General features: G+C 45.7%; 1 protein-coding gene across 11 annotated transcripts; it reads left to right on the top strand.

Moving 5' to 3' along the window:
* The first annotated feature begins 7 nt into the window (after positions 1 to 7).
* DUSP18 (dual specificity phosphatase 18) lies at positions 8 to 17,549 on the top strand. Of its 11 annotated transcripts, none has more exons than XM_079150988.1 (6): positions 8 to 353; positions 900 to 998; positions 8,479 to 8,593; positions 8,717 to 8,819; positions 11,929 to 12,541; positions 14,410 to 16,148. In XM_079150988.1, the coding sequence occupies exons 5-6, from the start codon at positions 11,999 to 12,001 to the stop codon at positions 14,443 to 14,445; spliced, it is 579 nt and encodes a 192-aa protein (XP_079007114.1). In that variant the 5' UTR covers positions 8 to 353; positions 900 to 998; positions 8,479 to 8,593; positions 8,717 to 8,819; positions 11,929 to 11,998; the 3' UTR covers positions 14,446 to 16,148. The 11 variants fall into 11 exon arrangements, 9 of the variants coding, with proteins under 9 accessions (XP_079007114.1, XP_079007112.1, XP_079007110.1 ...); XM_079150986.1 differs by lacking the exon at positions 8,717 to 8,819 and adding an exon at positions 6,799 to 6,965; XM_079150984.1 differs by lacking the exon at positions 900 to 998.
* The last annotated feature ends 197 nt before the right edge of the window (positions 17,550 to 17,746 follow it).

Below are 17,746 nucleotides of genomic sequence, written 5' to 3'. Positions count from 1 at the left end.
GCCATTGTCCTAATTGGCGCGTTGCCGTGGAGACGGACTGGGCAAGAAGGAGTAAGCTGGGGTGGGTCGGTCGATTGTGTTTCTGACTGATCCCGGAGTGATCGCGAAGCTAGTAACCTGGTAAGTCCGAGCGGGGCTGCACCGAGCGCAGAACGGAAACCGAGATTTCTCCGAAGACCAGGGCAGCCGATTCTTCCCCTCGAGGAGAAACCGTTGTTATGGAAACCAGATTGCTGGGCGGGCGGGGATTGCGGCCCCGGGATCGGAACTGGTCTCTCCCTGAGACTCTTGCCTGGGGATAATCGGTGCCGCTTCTTCATGAACGAACCCCTTCGCACTCCTACTGGAGAGAGGTAAGACCGATGGGCTCTTGACGCCGAATTGAAAAGATGCCTATTCCAGTGCCAGTTCCCCAGGAAACCTACCTAGCTCACCCCTGGAAGTAGAGCCTCGCACCTGTTATTAGGTCCAAGGCTTGACATCTATGCAGCCATTTTGCGAAATAAGTTTCGCTTTCCCGCCCTAGAGGGGTTCTTACAGAGAAAACAGAAACTAAAATATAAACTCCCCTTCCCGCCTCTCATTAACCAACATACTAGAACGTTTATTTGTTCCGGCCCAGCCCATCGTGTGCTATGCTCTTAGGCAAAGGGCTCATACAACCTTACGCAAGCAGTTCAAAACCCACCCCATAAAATACCCTAGATTTAAGTTCTTTTTACCTCTCTCCCTTTTCTCCGAGGAATGGCCTTTGTCAGATCCTGACTGACAAATAAAACTCTCTACGTGTTGATTTCCTTGCCTGGTTTCTGTGTTGCTCGTCTGCGTCTCACTTCCCTTTCATTTGGTGCCATGATTCGGATCGGGCTCCCCAGCGTGTTTGCTCCCCTTGCTTTAAGGGTCTGAGCTGCCCTGGGACCCAATCCGACCCTCTTCAGAGACCAGGCCTCCATCTTACCAAGCGCTCTTTCTCCACATCCCGACACTGGCTTCATTTGGTAAGTGGCTCCTCCCCGAGCTTTATGGTTAAAGGACCCTTGAGACCTGGGAAGTGACTTTGAGTGTCCGGCACTCCCAAGGTTCTCTGAGGGTCGGGGGAACCCCCAGCCATGGTTCTTGCAAGCTGAATCCTTATGCTAATTGCTGGGGGAGAACTCCAGGCTGACTGGGGACTCTTTCCTGAGAGGACTGCCACTTGCAAGACCTAGCCTTTGTCCTGGGTCCAGTCTGTCTCTATGAAAGCCCCAGCGCTGGGTGGGCATCCAGGCAACCCTACAGGCCTTTGCCTTGACGCTTACCCTGCGGTGGTGACGACCCCCTGTGTAACTGTCTTCTACTACCTGGCAATAGAGACCAGGAGACGCCTCGCCTCTAGACCCACTAACACCTACTCTCACTAGGCTGCCCTCTGGCCAAAGTAGGACTGCTCCATTCACCCCAGATCTCAAACCCCAAAAGTTTATTTGTTTATGTAACCAAATTTGGCCTCAATATACCTTAGACAGTTACTCCAAATGGCCACATAAGGTCACATTGGATCCCAATATCCTTAGGGATCTTTTCGATTTCTGTAAGCATTTGGGAAAATGGAGGGAGATGCCGTATGTTCAGGCCTTTTCCTTCTTGTGCCCTAAACTTTCTCTCTGCAGTCCTTGATCTCCCTTGCAGATTCTCTCAGCTCTTACTAATCCAGTCCCAAGGCTGAACCACCAACTCACGAATCTTCTACCTTTAACCCCGCTGACAAACCCCTAGCATATCAGCTCCCTCCTCAGCCAGCTCCGTCTAACACTCCCAACTCCTCAGACACCCCTTGAACCCCTCCTTTCTCTCTGCCTGCCATGCGATCAGGAACAGCCACTCACCAAATTCCACCCACCCCTTTATCCCCTCTATTCGAGTTCACTGGAGTCCATGGAGTTGTTAGAATTTGTGTCCCTTTCTCTCTATCAGATCTTTCCCAGATAGAGAAGTGACTCAATTCCTACACCTCTAACCCCACCACTTAGATAAAGGAATTTCAATATTTGGCCCAATCATATGATCTCGCCTGGCACGATGTCAACATGTTCTGTCCAACACCCTTACACCTGATGAAACAGGTGTACACCTGGAAACCCATCAAACTAATCAGGCCCACCCTCTTGGCATGGCAACTGTTCCTGATCAGGAACCTGACTGGGATTACAATGAAGAGGCTGGTCGTCATAGATGAGATGAATTTATTACTTGCTTAAGCCAAGGTCTCCATCATGCAGCCCGTAAGACCATTAATTATGAAAAATTATAAGAAGTAATCCAAGACCAAACAAAATCCCAGCATGTTCTTGGACCGCCTTACTAAGGCTCTCCTCCAATACATGTACTTAGATCTGGAGTCCCCTGTTGGTAGGCAACTCCTCATGACCTATGTCTTTTCCCAAATCTTTCCCCACATTAAGGCTAAACTAAAGTGACTGGAGAAAGGACCCCTAACTCCTCCAGCTGAGGTTCTGGCTGTGGCTTTTAAGGTGTATAATGGAAGAGATGAAAAGGCCCACAAGCAGAAATACCAGGTGCTTGCCCAAGCCGTCTATGTATCTGTGCCAATCCCTGGTTCCACTATTTCAAGAAAGGGTCCACCAGGGCCTTGTTTTAAATGTGGTCAGATGAGTCACTAGGCCCGGGCATGTCCTAAGCCTCGCAAGCCCCGTGGCCCCTGTCCTAAGTGCCAGCAGGAAGGACATTGGGCCGTCAACTGTCCCCAAGCTCATAGTGGCTCCAGGCCATCCGACCCTCCTAGGCCCTCATTCCAGAGGAGGACTGATGAGGCCCAGGATCCTGAGACCCAACTACTACCAGGCCTTCATGGGAACCCAGGGTAACTTTGCAAGTTGCAGGTGGCCTATCTCCTTCCTTTAAGATACTGGAGTCACATATTCAGTCCTCACAGAGTTCTGGGGCCCTGCCTCCCATTCAGTGTCCTCTATTGTCAGGGTGGAGGATAATCCCTGTCAACTTCTACAGACATCTGCACTTATCTGTACCTTTGGTTCTTTAATTTTTACTCATTCCTTTTTTGTCATTTCTAGATGGCCAATTCCCCTAGTAGGGAGAGACATCCTCTCAAAATTAGGAGCCATGCTCACTTTCGCCCCTCACATATGCCTGCTCCTTTAATCCTTAACCTCGTCACCAGCCCCCTACCCTCTTTCCCCTCCTGTTCTCTTCCCTTACCCCCATATGAGGTAAACTCTATTGTCTGGGACATCTCTAGCCCTTCTCTTGCCTCACACCATGAACCCATCCAAATTTTTCTCAAGGACCTCAATCATTTTCCAGCTCAACCCCAATATCCACTCTCTCTACAGAAACTCCAAGTTTTACAACCCATCATTCAAGATCTTCTCCATAAGGGTTTCCTCAAACCTACTCACTCTCCTTATAACACCCCAATTTTAAAAAGTCTAATGGCTCCTTTCATCTGGTTCAAGACCTCCACATCATTCATTCAGCTGTCATACCCATCCACCCCATAGTACCCAATCCTTATACCCTCCTATCCACCATTCCCTCAGGAACCACCCATTTCTCAGTACTCGATCTGAAGGATGCTTTCTTTTCTATTCCCCTTCATCCCAACTCTCAAAAATCTCTTTGCTTTCACCTGGACTGATCCAGCCACTCACACGGCCTCTCAACCGATATGGACTGTACTCCCCCAGGGGTTCTGAGACAGCCCCCACCTCTTTGACCAGGCCCTAACCAAAGACCTAGCCTCCTTGTATTTTGATAGATCCACCATCCTCCAAAATGTCAATGATCTCCTTCTTTGCAATCCTCATACCAATGGACATCAAGATATCTGCAAACTTATTAACTTCCTAAACGGGCTTAGGATACTGAGTCTCATCTTCCAAAGTACAATTGTCTTTACACCACAAGTCACCTATCTGGGCTTACTCTTAACTCCAACTCACAAAGCTATCACAGCCAATGGGAAAACACTTATTGCTAATCTGCATGCTCCTTCTGCTAAAGAGGAAATTCTCTCCTTCCTGGGAATGGCAGGATTCCTTCATGCCTGGGTTCCCAACTATTCTATACTGACCAAACCTCTGTATGATGTGCCTCGAGGCCCACTTTCTGAGCCTCTTCTACAACCCATTACCACACACGTCACCAAGCTCCAGCAGGCTCTCCTTAAAGCACCTGCTCTCCAACTGCCTGAACTTTCATGCCTCTTCCACCTTTATGTCATTGAAAAGCTTAGATTTGCTCTTGGGGTCCTAGGACACATGATGGGACCCACTTTTGTCCCTGTAGCATACTTATCAAAGACTTTAGATTCCACAAAGGATGGGCTCCCTATTTACGGACACTGGTCTCAGCCTCCTTACTAATTACTGAATCAAAAAAACTTACTTTTGGGGCCCACTCACAATCCTGGCTCATCATCCCCTTAAGGAGCTACTCACCTACAAAGGACTACATACTCTACCCACTTCCCACATCCTCTACTTACAGTTGTTCTTAATAGAAGACACCAGCCTTACTTTTCTCACCTGTCCGCCACTAAATCCTACCACTCTTCTACCAACTCCTCAGACTCAAACTTTCCCTCTTATCCACTCATACATTGAAACCCTAGAGGAACTTCTCCCACATCCTACTCATGTACATGAGGGACCCCTGCCTCAAGCTACTCACACCTGGTTTACTGATGGCTCCTCCTTCCTCCTTGAAGGAGTCCGCCTGGCAGGTTATGCTGTAGTATCTCTATCATCAGTTGTAGAAGCCTTTTCTCTCTCCAACAACACATCCAGCCAGCAGGCCGAACTCATTGCTCTTATTAGAGCCTTCACCCTGGCAAAGGAATCCTCTCTTAACCTATATACTGATTCCAAATATGCCTTCCACATACTCCTTTCCCATGCCACCATCTGGAGAAAATGTGGATTCCTCACCACTAAGGGTACTTCTATAACCAATGCCACTTTCATCTCTGAATTTCTTCGGACCTCACATTTTCCCACTGCTCTTGGCATCTCACATTGCAGGTCTCATCAAACTGATTCTTCCTTTTTCTCAGTAGACAATAACAAAGCAGACCTTGAAGCGAGGGCCACCACCCTCCAACAGTTTCCCTTGTCATTCAACCTCCTTCCATTGCTCTCCCCTCCTACAACTCCAACTCCCTCACTCAACACTTGACAAATACTCGCATACCTTCACAACCTTTTCCACCCAAATACTTCATCTCTAAGACACTTCGTCAGCTCTCACCTCAGACTCTCCTCTGAGGACTCACAATTTCTCTTGGGCCTCTCTGCCTCTTGTGAAGTCTATCAAAAAGCCAGCCCCACCTCCAACCTTCAGCCCCCCGCCTTCCCCCGTTGCATCAAACGAGGGCATCTCCCTGGCTCTGACTGGCAATTGGATTTCACCCACATGCTTCTGTTAAACAACACAAATATCTCCTGGTCCTCACTGACACTTTGACAGGATGGGTTGAAGGCTTCCCCGCCTCCAACAAACACAGCCACATGGTAGCCAACACCCTGGATTCGGACTCCCTCCCTTCAGTCTGACCTTGGTCCTGAATTCATCTCTCATATCTCACATCTGGTAACTCGCAACATCCCTTGGCACTTCCATAGCCCTTATCATCCCCAATCCTCTGGGAAGGTAGAACTCAACAATTGCACCCTAAAAACCACCCTCCAGGGACCAGATATGCCTGGCAATTCAAATTACTCGCCATGGACTTTTCCCCTCCCCTACTGCTCAATTCCACCGTCTGCCCAATTTCAGGCTGTGCTAGTCCCATCACCCTCATCTTTGATTTCTCTAAGGTGAGCAAGGTCAACTGCCTCGACTGGAATCAGTACACAGTAACTTCACATGACTATCATCACTTCTTTCTCTGCTTAAAATCTAAAAACACGGGTTCTTGCATCAAGGATTACTGGAAGGGATGCACATCTTGGTCATGTAATTACCACTATACTGGCCACTCTTATGGAAAGACAGGAGTCCACTTATCTAAATTTCCACACAATTCTACTTGGGTACAACGAATCAAACCATTTCCATCCTTCAGAATACCAGATCCTTGGGGACACAGAATGAGAAGTCTCCATCAATATCCTAGTTGGAGCTGGAGTACATCCATGCAGCTCCTTTAAGATTTTTAGAAATTATGACCAAGCTCCAAGTACCTCCCAAGATGTGATCAGCAATATAGTCAAGGACACATCCTCTCGCCTCTCTCACCAACTATCCCCCCAGCCTAAACTATCAATAAGTGACAACTTATTAATTCTTCTCTTAAACTTCTTCACCAGATTGTCAATGAAGCTCTATATCAAAGGAGCTGCTTTGCATGTGCCCCATTAGACCAGTTCCCTATCACATCGTTCATGCTCTCCAATATCTCAGTTCCCCATAATGCCTGCACACCAAACCCACAAAGGCTTCCTCAGAATATCCATATACACTCTTTGGAATTAACAGGACCTTGCTGGAGCACCTCCCAGGACACCACCCTCCACTTCCGATGGTACACCAACATCACTCTTAATTCTGCCTCCTTCTTTAGCCCTTTGGGTAGTTACTTCTTATGCTCCCAGTCTTTAAGCACTTGCATTAACTCCTCCACTGTGGGTCCTTGCATACTGGTGATGCTCTCCCCTCGGCTCACTCTGTATAGCTATCCAGAATTCATAATGACTCACATTCCACCTGCTCGTCATAACTGTGCAGCTTTCCTCCCAGTTCTTGTTGGTATAACCCTAACCACGTCCCTTATTTCTTTAGGACTGTCGGTAGGAGCCCTAGGATGTAGCAATTTGAACAACTAAGTGATGAAGTGGCCAAATCTATCGAAACTTCCATTGAAGTCATTCGCATCCTCCAGGCCCAAATCTCCTCCCTTGTGGTCTTACAGAACAGGCAGGCTCTGGACCTCCTCACAGCTGAAAAAGGTGGAACCTGTTTCTTTCTAAGGGAACAATGCTGTTACTATGTCAATCAATCTGGAGAAATTGAACAAAATATACAAACTTTACAAGATCTGGCCACAAAAATCTGACAGGCAGGCTTCACATCTAGTCTTTCCCCTTTTTCCTGATCCTCTTGGAATCCCATCCTGTCTGGGCACTTCCCCTCTTAGGTCCACCAATTGCTATATTAACCTTGGCTTTCTTAGCCCCCTGGCTCTTTAGGTACCTCTAGGAAGCCATCCTGGAAAAAAACAAGATCTTCACTAATCAAACAGTCAACCAGATGATCCTTGGGGAATGCCAGTGCCTATCCAAAAGTGATGACTTCTTATATAACCACCTCCAAATGTTGCCACTGTCTTCAGATTCAGATCCTCACCAGTTTTCTAATGACCTCCCACACCCCTAACATCTTAAGACTACGCCGCACTCCCGCTGGAAGTAGCTAGAAGAGCAATCTCTACCCACATCTCCAAGGGAGGCCCAATATAAAACAGAAAAGGGTGGACTATTAGGTCCAAGACTTGACATCTATGCAGCCATTTTAAATCCTTTCCACCATTTTGTGAAATAAGTTTTGCTTTCTTGCCTCTCATTAACCTACCTACTGGAACATCTCCTTATTTGTCCCGGCAGCCCATCATATGCTCTTAGGCAAACAGCTCATATAACCTTATGCAAGCAGTCCAAAACCTGCCCTATAAAATACCCTAGAGTTAAGTTCTTTTTGCCTCTCTCACTTTTCTCCGAGCGATGGCCTTTGTCAGATACTGACTGACAAATAAAACTCTGTACGAGTGGATCTCCTTGCCTGGTTTCTGTGTCACTTGTCAGCATCTCACTTCCCTTTCACCTATCAACCTTGGATTTTGTTCTGCTTGTATAACCCAGAATTTAACCAACTCTTTGCGGTGTTTGCCAATGTTTGCTGACTTTTCCCACCTGTAATGAACCAGAATGCCCAGCTTTTGGACTTTGTGTGATCCTAAACACGTCCTCCCTTCTGTGCCCCACTTTCCTACCTGTGACACATGGAGGTATTAACTCTTGACACCAGTCTGATAAGGTTGCCAAGAAGGTCGAACTAGATGAGGGAAGCCAAAGACTTCTTCATAGGTTGTAAAATGGTGAACCTCAACTGCTGTCGCATTGCTATTTCTCTTCCTCCCTCTTGCTCATGCTGAACTATTCTTCAGGTCTCAGGTCGTTTTTTCATGGGAACTTTGCATCCCCATAGTCCCAGCCTGGAATGAAACTTTACTCTTCTCTCCCACAACGTGTCCCATTTTTAACTTCACTAACAACAGTAAGAAAAAATAGTTATCATTTTTAGTGCGTTCATTTGGTGCCAGGCTCGGTTTCAACACTACCTGGATTAGCTCCTTTAATTTTCACAAAATTCTTATTTTTATTTTATTTTTTGTGGTAGTGGGGATTGAACCCAGAGGTCTTCTACCATGGAGCCACACCTTTAGCCCTTTTTATTTTGAGACAGGATCTAGCTAAATTGCCGAGACCAGCCTTGAATTTGCAGTCCTCCTGCTTCAGCCTCCCCAGTTGCTGAGATTACAGACTGTACCACCACGCCTAGATCACAACATCCTTTTAAGGTAGGCAGTGTTACTCCTATTGTCAAAGGGCAAAATTGCAATTTTTTTTTTGGTACCAGGGATTGAACCCAGGGGTTCTTAACCACTGAGTCACATACCCAGCCCTTTTTATATTTTATTTAGAGACAGGGTCTTGATGAGTTGCTCAGAGCTTTGCTAAATTGCTGAGGCTGGCTTTGAACTCCTGATCCTCCTGCCTCCGCTTCCTGAGCCACTGGGATTACAGGTGTGTGCCACTGTGCCCAGCTAAAATTACAACAATTTAAAAGTCTTAATTGGCTTTATCTTCTATTCTAAAATCAGGCAACACTTCATTGTACAAAATGAAAGTGTTCCCATGAACCAAGCAGAAAACATTTATGGTTTTATGGACAGAAAAGCACTGAAGAAAGCAGAAATGAAAAGCAAAAAGCTTTACTTTTCCTTGGAAGGTAGGGACAAGAAGATAGAACTGTAGAAAAACTGATTGGTTAACATCAAATTACTTTAGGTTACCTTTTATGACAAAAGTATTAAGACCCAGGGAACTTTATTATGCCAGTTGAAACTGACCTGTTTGAGAACATTGGCAATTATCTCTCTGATCCTCATTTCTCCAAGGTCAGATAAACAGCTGTTTCAGTTTGGTGAAGTAGAGCTTTAGTGTGACTCCATTTTGATTTTTAGTCTGATCTGTTGAGCCCAGGTTAGGAGCTTAGTTTAAAACAATTTTTATTTGACATTTCCCAGCTCTACTATGTGTGCCTATAATTACCTGTTTAATATCTGCCTCTCCCACTAGACTTTGAGCTTTGTGAGAAAAGGGACCATGTCTGTCATGTATTTCAGTATCACCAGCACCTAATATAGTGCCTAATAAATGTTCTTGATGAGCATAAAAATGACTCTCCTCCCAAGCACTACCCTCACTTTCAAGAGAAGTGTCTCTTCCATATACTTTTTGTCACTTAAACAGTAGTCTCCTCTGTTCTTCTACCCACTGGACACTGGTTGGGGGACCCTCAGTTAATTTTGAGGGGCGGGTTCTGATGGTGAAAGTTCAGCATTTAGGTTTCCACCTGGGTTTTGGGCCTCTTTCCAAGGTCCTTATATGACCTTTACAACAAACCACCCCCATATGCCCTTCTGGGGTGAACCTAATGCATTTGACCCTGTGGCATTGGCAGGTTGAATTTCCCTCTGCATCCTTTAGCATTCTTCTCCAGGAGCCTAGAACCATCCTTATCCCCACCCAGACCCTCCCTGAAATTCTGGAGAAAGATGGGAGAGACCTCCTTTTTAGAAAACTTCTCAGTATTAGTTGAGAGTTTTTAACCATTTCAGCAGGCTGAAATGCAGATTCATGCCCCTCATCTGAGAATCTTGACTTGATGGACTTGGGGAAGCGACTGGGTATCTGTATTATTAACAAGTTCCCTGAGTGATTCTGCTGTGATGTTCAGAGGATCACTTTAGAGAATCCCATAGACCCATCCAACCATTTTCCAAAAGCTTCCTGGGATCATAGTATTGAAGTGGTTTCCTAATTCAACCAGTATTCATCAAGCATCTACTTATGGAGACAGAGTCTGGCACTAGTTCGTGATACAATGGACATGAAGATAATTGTACTCCTAAAGGGCTCATGGTGTCTTGAGAAGACAGACTTTTATCAAATTATCAGGCAACTCAAGGCAAAAACCACATCTTCATTAAGTATTAGGAAGGGAGTGGCTGAGAGATTCCTAGAATCTAGCATAATGGGCAACAAAGCAACCCCAGAAGCAAGAGCAGAGAAGCAGGAGAGCCTAAGAAAGACTTGCCATACCAGCAACACCATTTCTGTAGCAGGTATATGGCATGTGGCCCTGGGAGGGGCAGACTTCTGTATACTCCTAAGAAATCTTGGGCCCCTTACTTTCCTAGTCTTGAACTAAGCTTTAAAAATCACACACCAAAGAAACCTTTGGGAGATCCAAGATGGCGGACTACAGGGAGGCTACATTCCTTGTCGCTCTGTAACTTGGGTTTCAAGCAGAGGAAAATCTGGTTCTCTGTGAGGCAGTCTTTGCTGCTCTTCAGTCCCCTGCTGTTTATCCTATTTGTCCACCGAGATCACCCACCATCTGCCAGTATATTGCCTACTTTTTGAGTGCAGATCGCTCACTGACTACTGCCTATCATCCGCCATTTGCCTGTTTGCCTGCCTCTTGCCTGCCAATCGCCTGCCTTTCACCTACCCCAAAATCACATACCCTCTTAGGTCTCACTGAAAAAGGGACATTTGGATTTAGACTATACCTCTCCAGGCCAAAGGGCAGACTTTCCAGGCACAGACAAATGATAGAACAAACTTTTGTTCCCCTGCTGCCCATAGTCAGGATAAAATAGAGCCCCTCAGCTTGACTGTCAAGGCCATTTGTGGCCTGGCTGCTTCCATCTCTCTAGACTCCTGTTAGCCTTCCCCATGTCCTGGAGGGCCTCAGTTAGACTGAGTAACTGACAGTTTCTCTTGACATGTTCTATCCAACAGAGAGCCTTTGTCTCTGCTGCTCTCTCAACCTAGAATCCCTGTCTCTGCTCTTGCTTCTGGGGTTGCTTTGTTGCCCATTATGCTAGCTTCTGGGAATCTCTCAGCCACTCCCTTCCCTAGGCTCTCTTTAGAGGCAAGGCACAGGAGAATATTTAGCAATATAGGACTTTGTTATTTCACATCAGTTCCACATGGGCACATCCTGTCTCTTCAAAAAGATGGTTCTTGGGGAGGAGGAGAGCAGGAACCTCCCTGGTCTTGTTCTTCTCCCCTCCAGTGACTCTCAGTACAGTGAGCCCTGCTTCCGAGTCACTGGTTCAAGGTCTCATGTTTTGGGCATATGGTCAGAAGACTAAGAAGGGAGACATTGCAATTGATCCCCACTTAGAGGGGCTGGAAAAAAGGAGAGAATTCTGAATAGGGGAAGAAGAGGACCTATGTGAGCCTAGATGGAGAGTCAGGCCAGGGCACAGCTGAGGAATTCAAGTTGACCTGCCCAAATAGAGATGAGGGACCCCTCAAGGGCAGCTTCTACTGCCAGGCCAGGGACTTGCCTTTTGTCCTATAGGGCAGTGTGCATTAGACCACCTGAAAAGCAAGCTAAAATGCAAATTCATGCCCTTTATTTGAGAATCTAATTTGGTGTATTTCAGGAGGGACCAATATCTGGGTATGTGTATTATTGAGTTCCCTGAGTGATTCTTCTGTGATGGTCAGAGGACTGCCTTAGGGAATCCCATAGGCCCATCCATCTATTTCCCAGAAGTCTCCTGGGTTGGCCTGCTGGGCACTTACCCTCTAAACATTCCCTCCCTCCCTGCAGTTTTCCATGGACACAGCTTAGCAGAAAAATGCAGGCCTAATGTGCCACCAACTTCTGACACACCGCCTTGATGACAGCACCCCTGTGTACCTTCCCAGTTCAGTTCCGGCAGCCCTCAATCAGCGGCCTCTCACAGATCACCAGAAGCCTGTACATCAGCAATGGTGTTGCTGCCAACAACAAGCTCTTGCTGTCCAGCAACCAGATCTCTTCAGTCATAAACGTCTCAGTAGAGGTGGTAAATACCTTCTATGAGGATATACAATACACACAGGTGCCTGTGGCCGATGCACCTATCTCGAAGCTCTATGACTTCTTTGACCCCATCGCTGACCATATCCACAGTGTGGAAATGAAGCAGGGCCGTACATTGCTGCACTGTGCCGCTGGTGTCAGCCGCTCAGCCACTTTGTGCCTTGCCTACCTCATGAAGTACCATGCCATGTCCCTGCTGGATGCCCACACATGGACCAAGTCATGCCGACCCATCATCCGACCCAACAATGGCTTTTGGGAGCAACTCATCCACTATGAGTTCCAGCTGTTTGGCAAGAATACTATACACATGGTCAGTTCCCCAGTGGGAATGATCCCTGACATCTATGAGAAGGAGGTCCGTTTGATGATTCCACTCTAAATCATCCCCCAACTTCCTGCTTGAGGGTCAGTGTACAGACCTGTTGTTGATCCTATATCAGGATCTGAACTTGAACAATCTTTGTTGATAGAGGACTATACCAGATGATGCCTTTTATAAGGGCAAGAAAAAAAAGTGATGCCCCAGCTTTCACCTCTGTAATCCATATCTTTAAAAATTAAACTCAGTTGTTAGATGGTGAAGATAAGTTTTCTACCCTATGAGTAACAGATCCTGGCTACTGGCCAAAGGGTGAAATGAGGCAGGTGGTACCCTGGACAAAGAGACCAGAGCCTCAATGCCTGGAACCCTGCTGCTCTTCCTTAGACTGAACAACTCAGAAATGAGTCTGTTACAATCCTACTTTGTTCCTTCAAACCCAAAGCCAGAACCTTAAGCATCATGGCACCCCCTGAACTTTTCATAGTAAGTGCCAACCTATTAGATGAGTGGCCTTCAAATAGTGCTCTTGGAACCCTCGGGGCCCCAAACAGCCCCACATCTACCTTCACCACAGTGACCCTACTGAAGTTTTCTAGATCAGATTTACACAGAAGATAATTTTCAAATAAACATTCCAGTGTTATAAAACTTTTTAAAATTTTTTTCTTGAGTGCTATTGTACGTGACAAGGTCTTAAATTCCCCTCCAATCTTTAATAAAGGCAGCATAGTCCATTCTCTAGGACATGTCAGTCCTCAAGGGTTCCAACTTGAAAGACGACTGGACCTGCAAACCAGAACTTAGCCCTGTCACCTACTCTCCATGTGACCTAGGGCCTCTTGGAGCCTCAGTGTCCTCATCTGTGAAGATTCGGCAATTCCATAGCACCAGGCCCAGTGCATGGTCCACATTTAGCTAAATGGACAGCTCTCACTGTGGATGATATACTCACTCTTTGGACCTCCTGGTCCCAAGTCAAGGCATTTCTTTCGTCTGTGCATAATCCTCTATTGTTTTCAAAGTGCTTTTCCAGAAAGTCATCCTGTGTGGGCAAAAAAGGCGTTCAAATCCTACCTCAAAAGAGGTGTAGGCTTAGAAGACTTTTCAAAGTTCCCACTATTTAATCTGGGTGTGACCTAAGGGTCCTGAAGTAAGGGGTACAATTCCAGCTTCCCCCAAAAAGCCTTATTTAGAAGTACTGTGAATTGTGGGAAAGACTTGCCATGCTTGTCTCTTTGGTTAGATGAATAAAACCTCCAGTGTAGCTTGTACCAGATCAATTAGAACAAAAACGTAATTTAAATACCACCAGATCTTAAAAACGACATAATGTGCCCACAGCTGATTTATGACTAGACTGCTTAACCAAAAAGAAACATTCTGAAACCCAAATATCAAATGATTGACAATGGGGTTTGATTTTCAAAAAGCTTTCCTGGGAACCTACATATTTCTTCCCAGGAAAATCCTATATATAATCAGAGAACTCAACCCTGGGTGTGTGTCTAGTCTTTTTTCTCCGCTGAGAGGTGAGGGGTGTCTGCATTTTGCCTTTGCAGTATGTACACTTTTGTTGTCCGTGTGTGTGTGTGTGTGTGTGTGTGTGTGTGTGTGTGTGTTTTCCAGGGATTGAACCCAGGGGTACTTAACCACTGAGCCACATCCCCAGACCTTCCCTCCCATTTTTTTTTTTTGTTGTTGTTTGTTTATTTGTTTATTTTGAGACAGGGTCTTGCTAAGTTCTTAGAGCCTCACTAAGTTGCTAAGTTGCTAAGGCTGGCTTTGAACTTGAGATCTTCCTGCCTCAGACTTGTGAGCCCCTGGGATTGCAGCACCTTTGTAATCCCTTTAATATATCTTTCTTGTGCCTTTCTTTGGATGCACCCTGAAATTCTTTACAGTGGCCTAAGTCAAGTTCCTGCCTGGGGCCAAGTTGAGGTCCCACTGCCCACTTGGAGGTGTTTTGGAAGGTCTTTATCCCCAATTCCAATCCAATAAAGAGGACACAGTTTTGAGAAAAAGAAAAAAGAAGTTTTATTACTTTGCTAACAAAGGAAAAATGCAGGAACTCCAGTCCCAGAAGCTGTGATTCTGCTCATCATGGGGAACAGTAGGTTTTTTTTTTTTTTTTTTATTGTTTGTTCTATTTAGTTATACATGATAGCAGAATGCAATTTGATTCATTGTACACAAATGGGGCACAACTTTTCATTTCTCTGGTTGTACATGATGTAGATTCACACTATTCAGGTAATCATACATGTACATAGGGTAATGATGTTTGTCTCATTCCACTATCTCCTCCCCAACTCCTAAGAGGGAAAATAGTAGGTATTTAAAGAAGTGATTCAAAGGCTACATTCCAGTATTCTCTGTCTAGAGTGGTAATTCGCTTGTTAATTTGGGAGATAGTCATTTCTTAGATCTTCTGGTGCCATCCCAAGTCTGAATTCTTCATTCCTGGGGTGGGTGTGTGCTCAAGGACAGATAACTGCCTAGGATGGGGGAAGAAAGGTAATCCTGTTCCCCTGAGATTAGGGAGGGAGAGGGGAAGAGGAAAAGGAGGAAACATGTCTATTTTAAAAATAAGTCACAGAGGCAGAACAGAAAAAAAAAAAAAAAAAAAAAACAAAAAACATGAAGTGGCTCACTTTTTCAGAGGGACCTTCTCAGACTCCTGTCCACTGAAGAAGGGAAGCCTCGATATTAGAAGGCTCCAGCAGATACAGACATAGGGAGCTGGGGTGGCCCCATAGAGCTAGAGGGATTGGGGCAATGGAATGGGCTTAGAGATACCAGGGCATGCAGGGCTTCAAATACCAAGCTGAGGATTCCATTACTTGTCCTGTCTGGGGGACAGAAGGCAGTTCTCACAGAGCAAACATTTGCTAAGTACTTGTTGTGGATCAGATTGTGCAGTGCTTTGTCAGGGAGCATGCAGTAGTGTGACTGACAAGATCCTACCCAGAGCAGGAAGCTCCCAGACTAATTCCTTGTGGCCCCAAGCTCTGTTCTCACGTCCTCAATCACTCACTCAACAAACAGGCCAACCTCAAAGGTGCCTGCAGTGATCCCATCCTCCTGCTGTTCATGCCTTTGTGTAAGTCAATGTGGGCTCGTATTAAATAGGCTTGACCTGTGTAATAAGATATTAGGGAATCTAATGAGGACAAAGTGTGACCATTGTGATTGGATCCAAAAAGACACTAGCCTTTGCTCTCTTGAATCACTCTCTCTGGTAGAAGATAACTACCATGCCAAGAGCCATAGAGAGAGGCCCACAGGGCAAGGAACTGAGGCCTCCAGTCAGCAGCATGTTAATGACCCATTTTGAAACAGAACCTCAACCTCAGTCAAACTTTTGGAAGACTGCAACTCGGGCCAACATTTTGACTACTACTTCACAAAAAAACAAAAACCCATCTCACTAAGCCACTCCAAAATTCTTGACCCACTGAAACTAGGAGATAATACATATTTATTACCTTGAGCCATAATTCTTGGGAATAATTTTGGTTTAAAAAATCCTAATTGGCTTTTTGATTCTAGGAAAGAGCTATCCTTCATTCTGTACTTAGGAGGTTGAAGCAGGAGGATCACAAGTTTGAGGTCAGCTTGGGCAACTTGGTGAGACTCTGTCTCAAAATAAAAAGGGGATGTAGCTTAGTAGTAGTAGGGTACCTCTGGGTTTGGTCCCCAGTAGAGCAAAACAAACAAGTGTTCTGATAGGTGGAGTGGAAGAGGTTTGTTTTATGAACAGAGAAAGACCAAATAAAGTAGAAACAACAAAAAGCTGATTGGTAACCAGGTGCGGTAGCGCACGTGTGTAATCAATCCCAGTGGATTAGGAGGCTGAGGCAGAAGGATCGCAAGTTCAAAGCCAGTCTCAGCAATTTAGCAAGGCCCTAAGCAACTCAGCGAGATCCGGTCTCTAAATAAAATACAAAAAAGGGCTGGGAATGTGACTCAGTGGTACGTGCCCCTGAGTTCAATCACTGGTACCAAAAAAAAAGCTGATTGGCCATGTCAAAGCTACTTTCTTTGTAAGATGGGGACAGGGAGACAGAACATAGAAAAATAAGTGGTTAACATCAGATTACTTAAGGTTACTTTCTGTAAAAATTAAAAGATTAAAGCTTAGGAACTTAATTGTTACACCAATTAAAACCATTTTGGTTGTTTTTTCTTGTCTTCTGAATTCTGATTAAGGTCAGTTTGGTGAGGTGGAAGGTTAGCATAGGTGATTCCATTTTGATGTTTAGTCTGGAGTATTAGGGCCTACTGCAGGATTTTAGTCCAAAATAATGGCCTCCTTTAAACTATTATCCCAAATCAATACAACTGACACCTGCTCTGTCCCCACCCAGCACTGTCTCTACTATCATCTACTCACCTGGACCACCACAACAGGTCTCCCCTGGTCTCCCTGCCTCTTGACTCAAGTCCCTAATTTTTCCTGCACATAGGGTCCAGATGACATTGAAGATTCATTTTTTCAAGAAATGTTTACTGAGGACCATGGTTCTTTTCTGCTTACAACCTTTCATGGCTCCCTGTGAAGTGGCCCTCAGTTAAGAATTTTGTACTATTTCAAGAAAGCATTTGCAACTGAGCAGGAACGGTGAGATGGTGGAATTTCTGGCATCCCTGGGATAACTTGGGGGACAAAGAAGGGAGTAAGAAGAGTCCTCATTTGCTCTAGCCTCCTAGAATGACAATCCAAGGGCCACCAGGGGAGGGCAGGAAGGGCACCCTGGCAGCTGAGCATGAGACAAGGCTTTGTTCCCAAATCCACAGTGGCAGGATGCCCAGAAAGGCCTCAACTTCCCAGGCTTCCTCGAAGGTGGGGCCAGAGTGGAGGCTGGGACATCCACAATGCTCTGCTCTGGGAAGGAGCATGCCCTTGGGGCTCTCAGTATGCAATGGAAGGCAAAGAGATAGGAGAGATAGCCCAAGGAGCTTTTCAGAGGAACTGGGAAACATCTGACTTGAGTGAGTTTGCTAACACTGATTGAGGATCTATGTTTTAGTCACTGTCACTAAGCCCTTCCTGAAGCTGATTGAGCTTAGGTTTTACTGTGGTTGCCACTTCATACACAGAGGCATAAGAAGGGAGAGTCCTTGCCTGTCACATAGTTGCACATGCCCAGCTCCAGAATTTGAACCCAGGACTGACTTAAGAACCCCTTGACTAGTACAGTAGCCCCCATCTCTTATCTACAATTTCACTTTCCATTA

This window comes from Sciurus vulgaris (assembly GCF_902686455.1).
Source record: "Sciurus vulgaris genome assembly, chromosome: 8".
In the NCBI taxonomy this organism is placed as follows: Eukaryota; Metazoa; Chordata; class Mammalia; order Rodentia; family Sciuridae; genus Sciurus; species Sciurus vulgaris.
Note: the sequence above shows the minus strand (reverse complement) of the source record. Positions and strands in the feature narration are given on the sequence as shown.

Excerpts from the sequence above, each read along its gene's own strand:
- DUSP18 (XM_079150983.1), top strand. The coding sequence starts at position 11,999 with ATGACAGCACCCCTGTGTACCTTCCCAGTTCAGTTCCGGCAGCCCTCA. Across the intron at positions 12,542-14,409 it reads CTGACATCTATGAGAAGGAG|TGGCCTAAGTCAAGTTCCTG; the intron begins GTCCGTTTGATG and ends AATTCTTTACAG.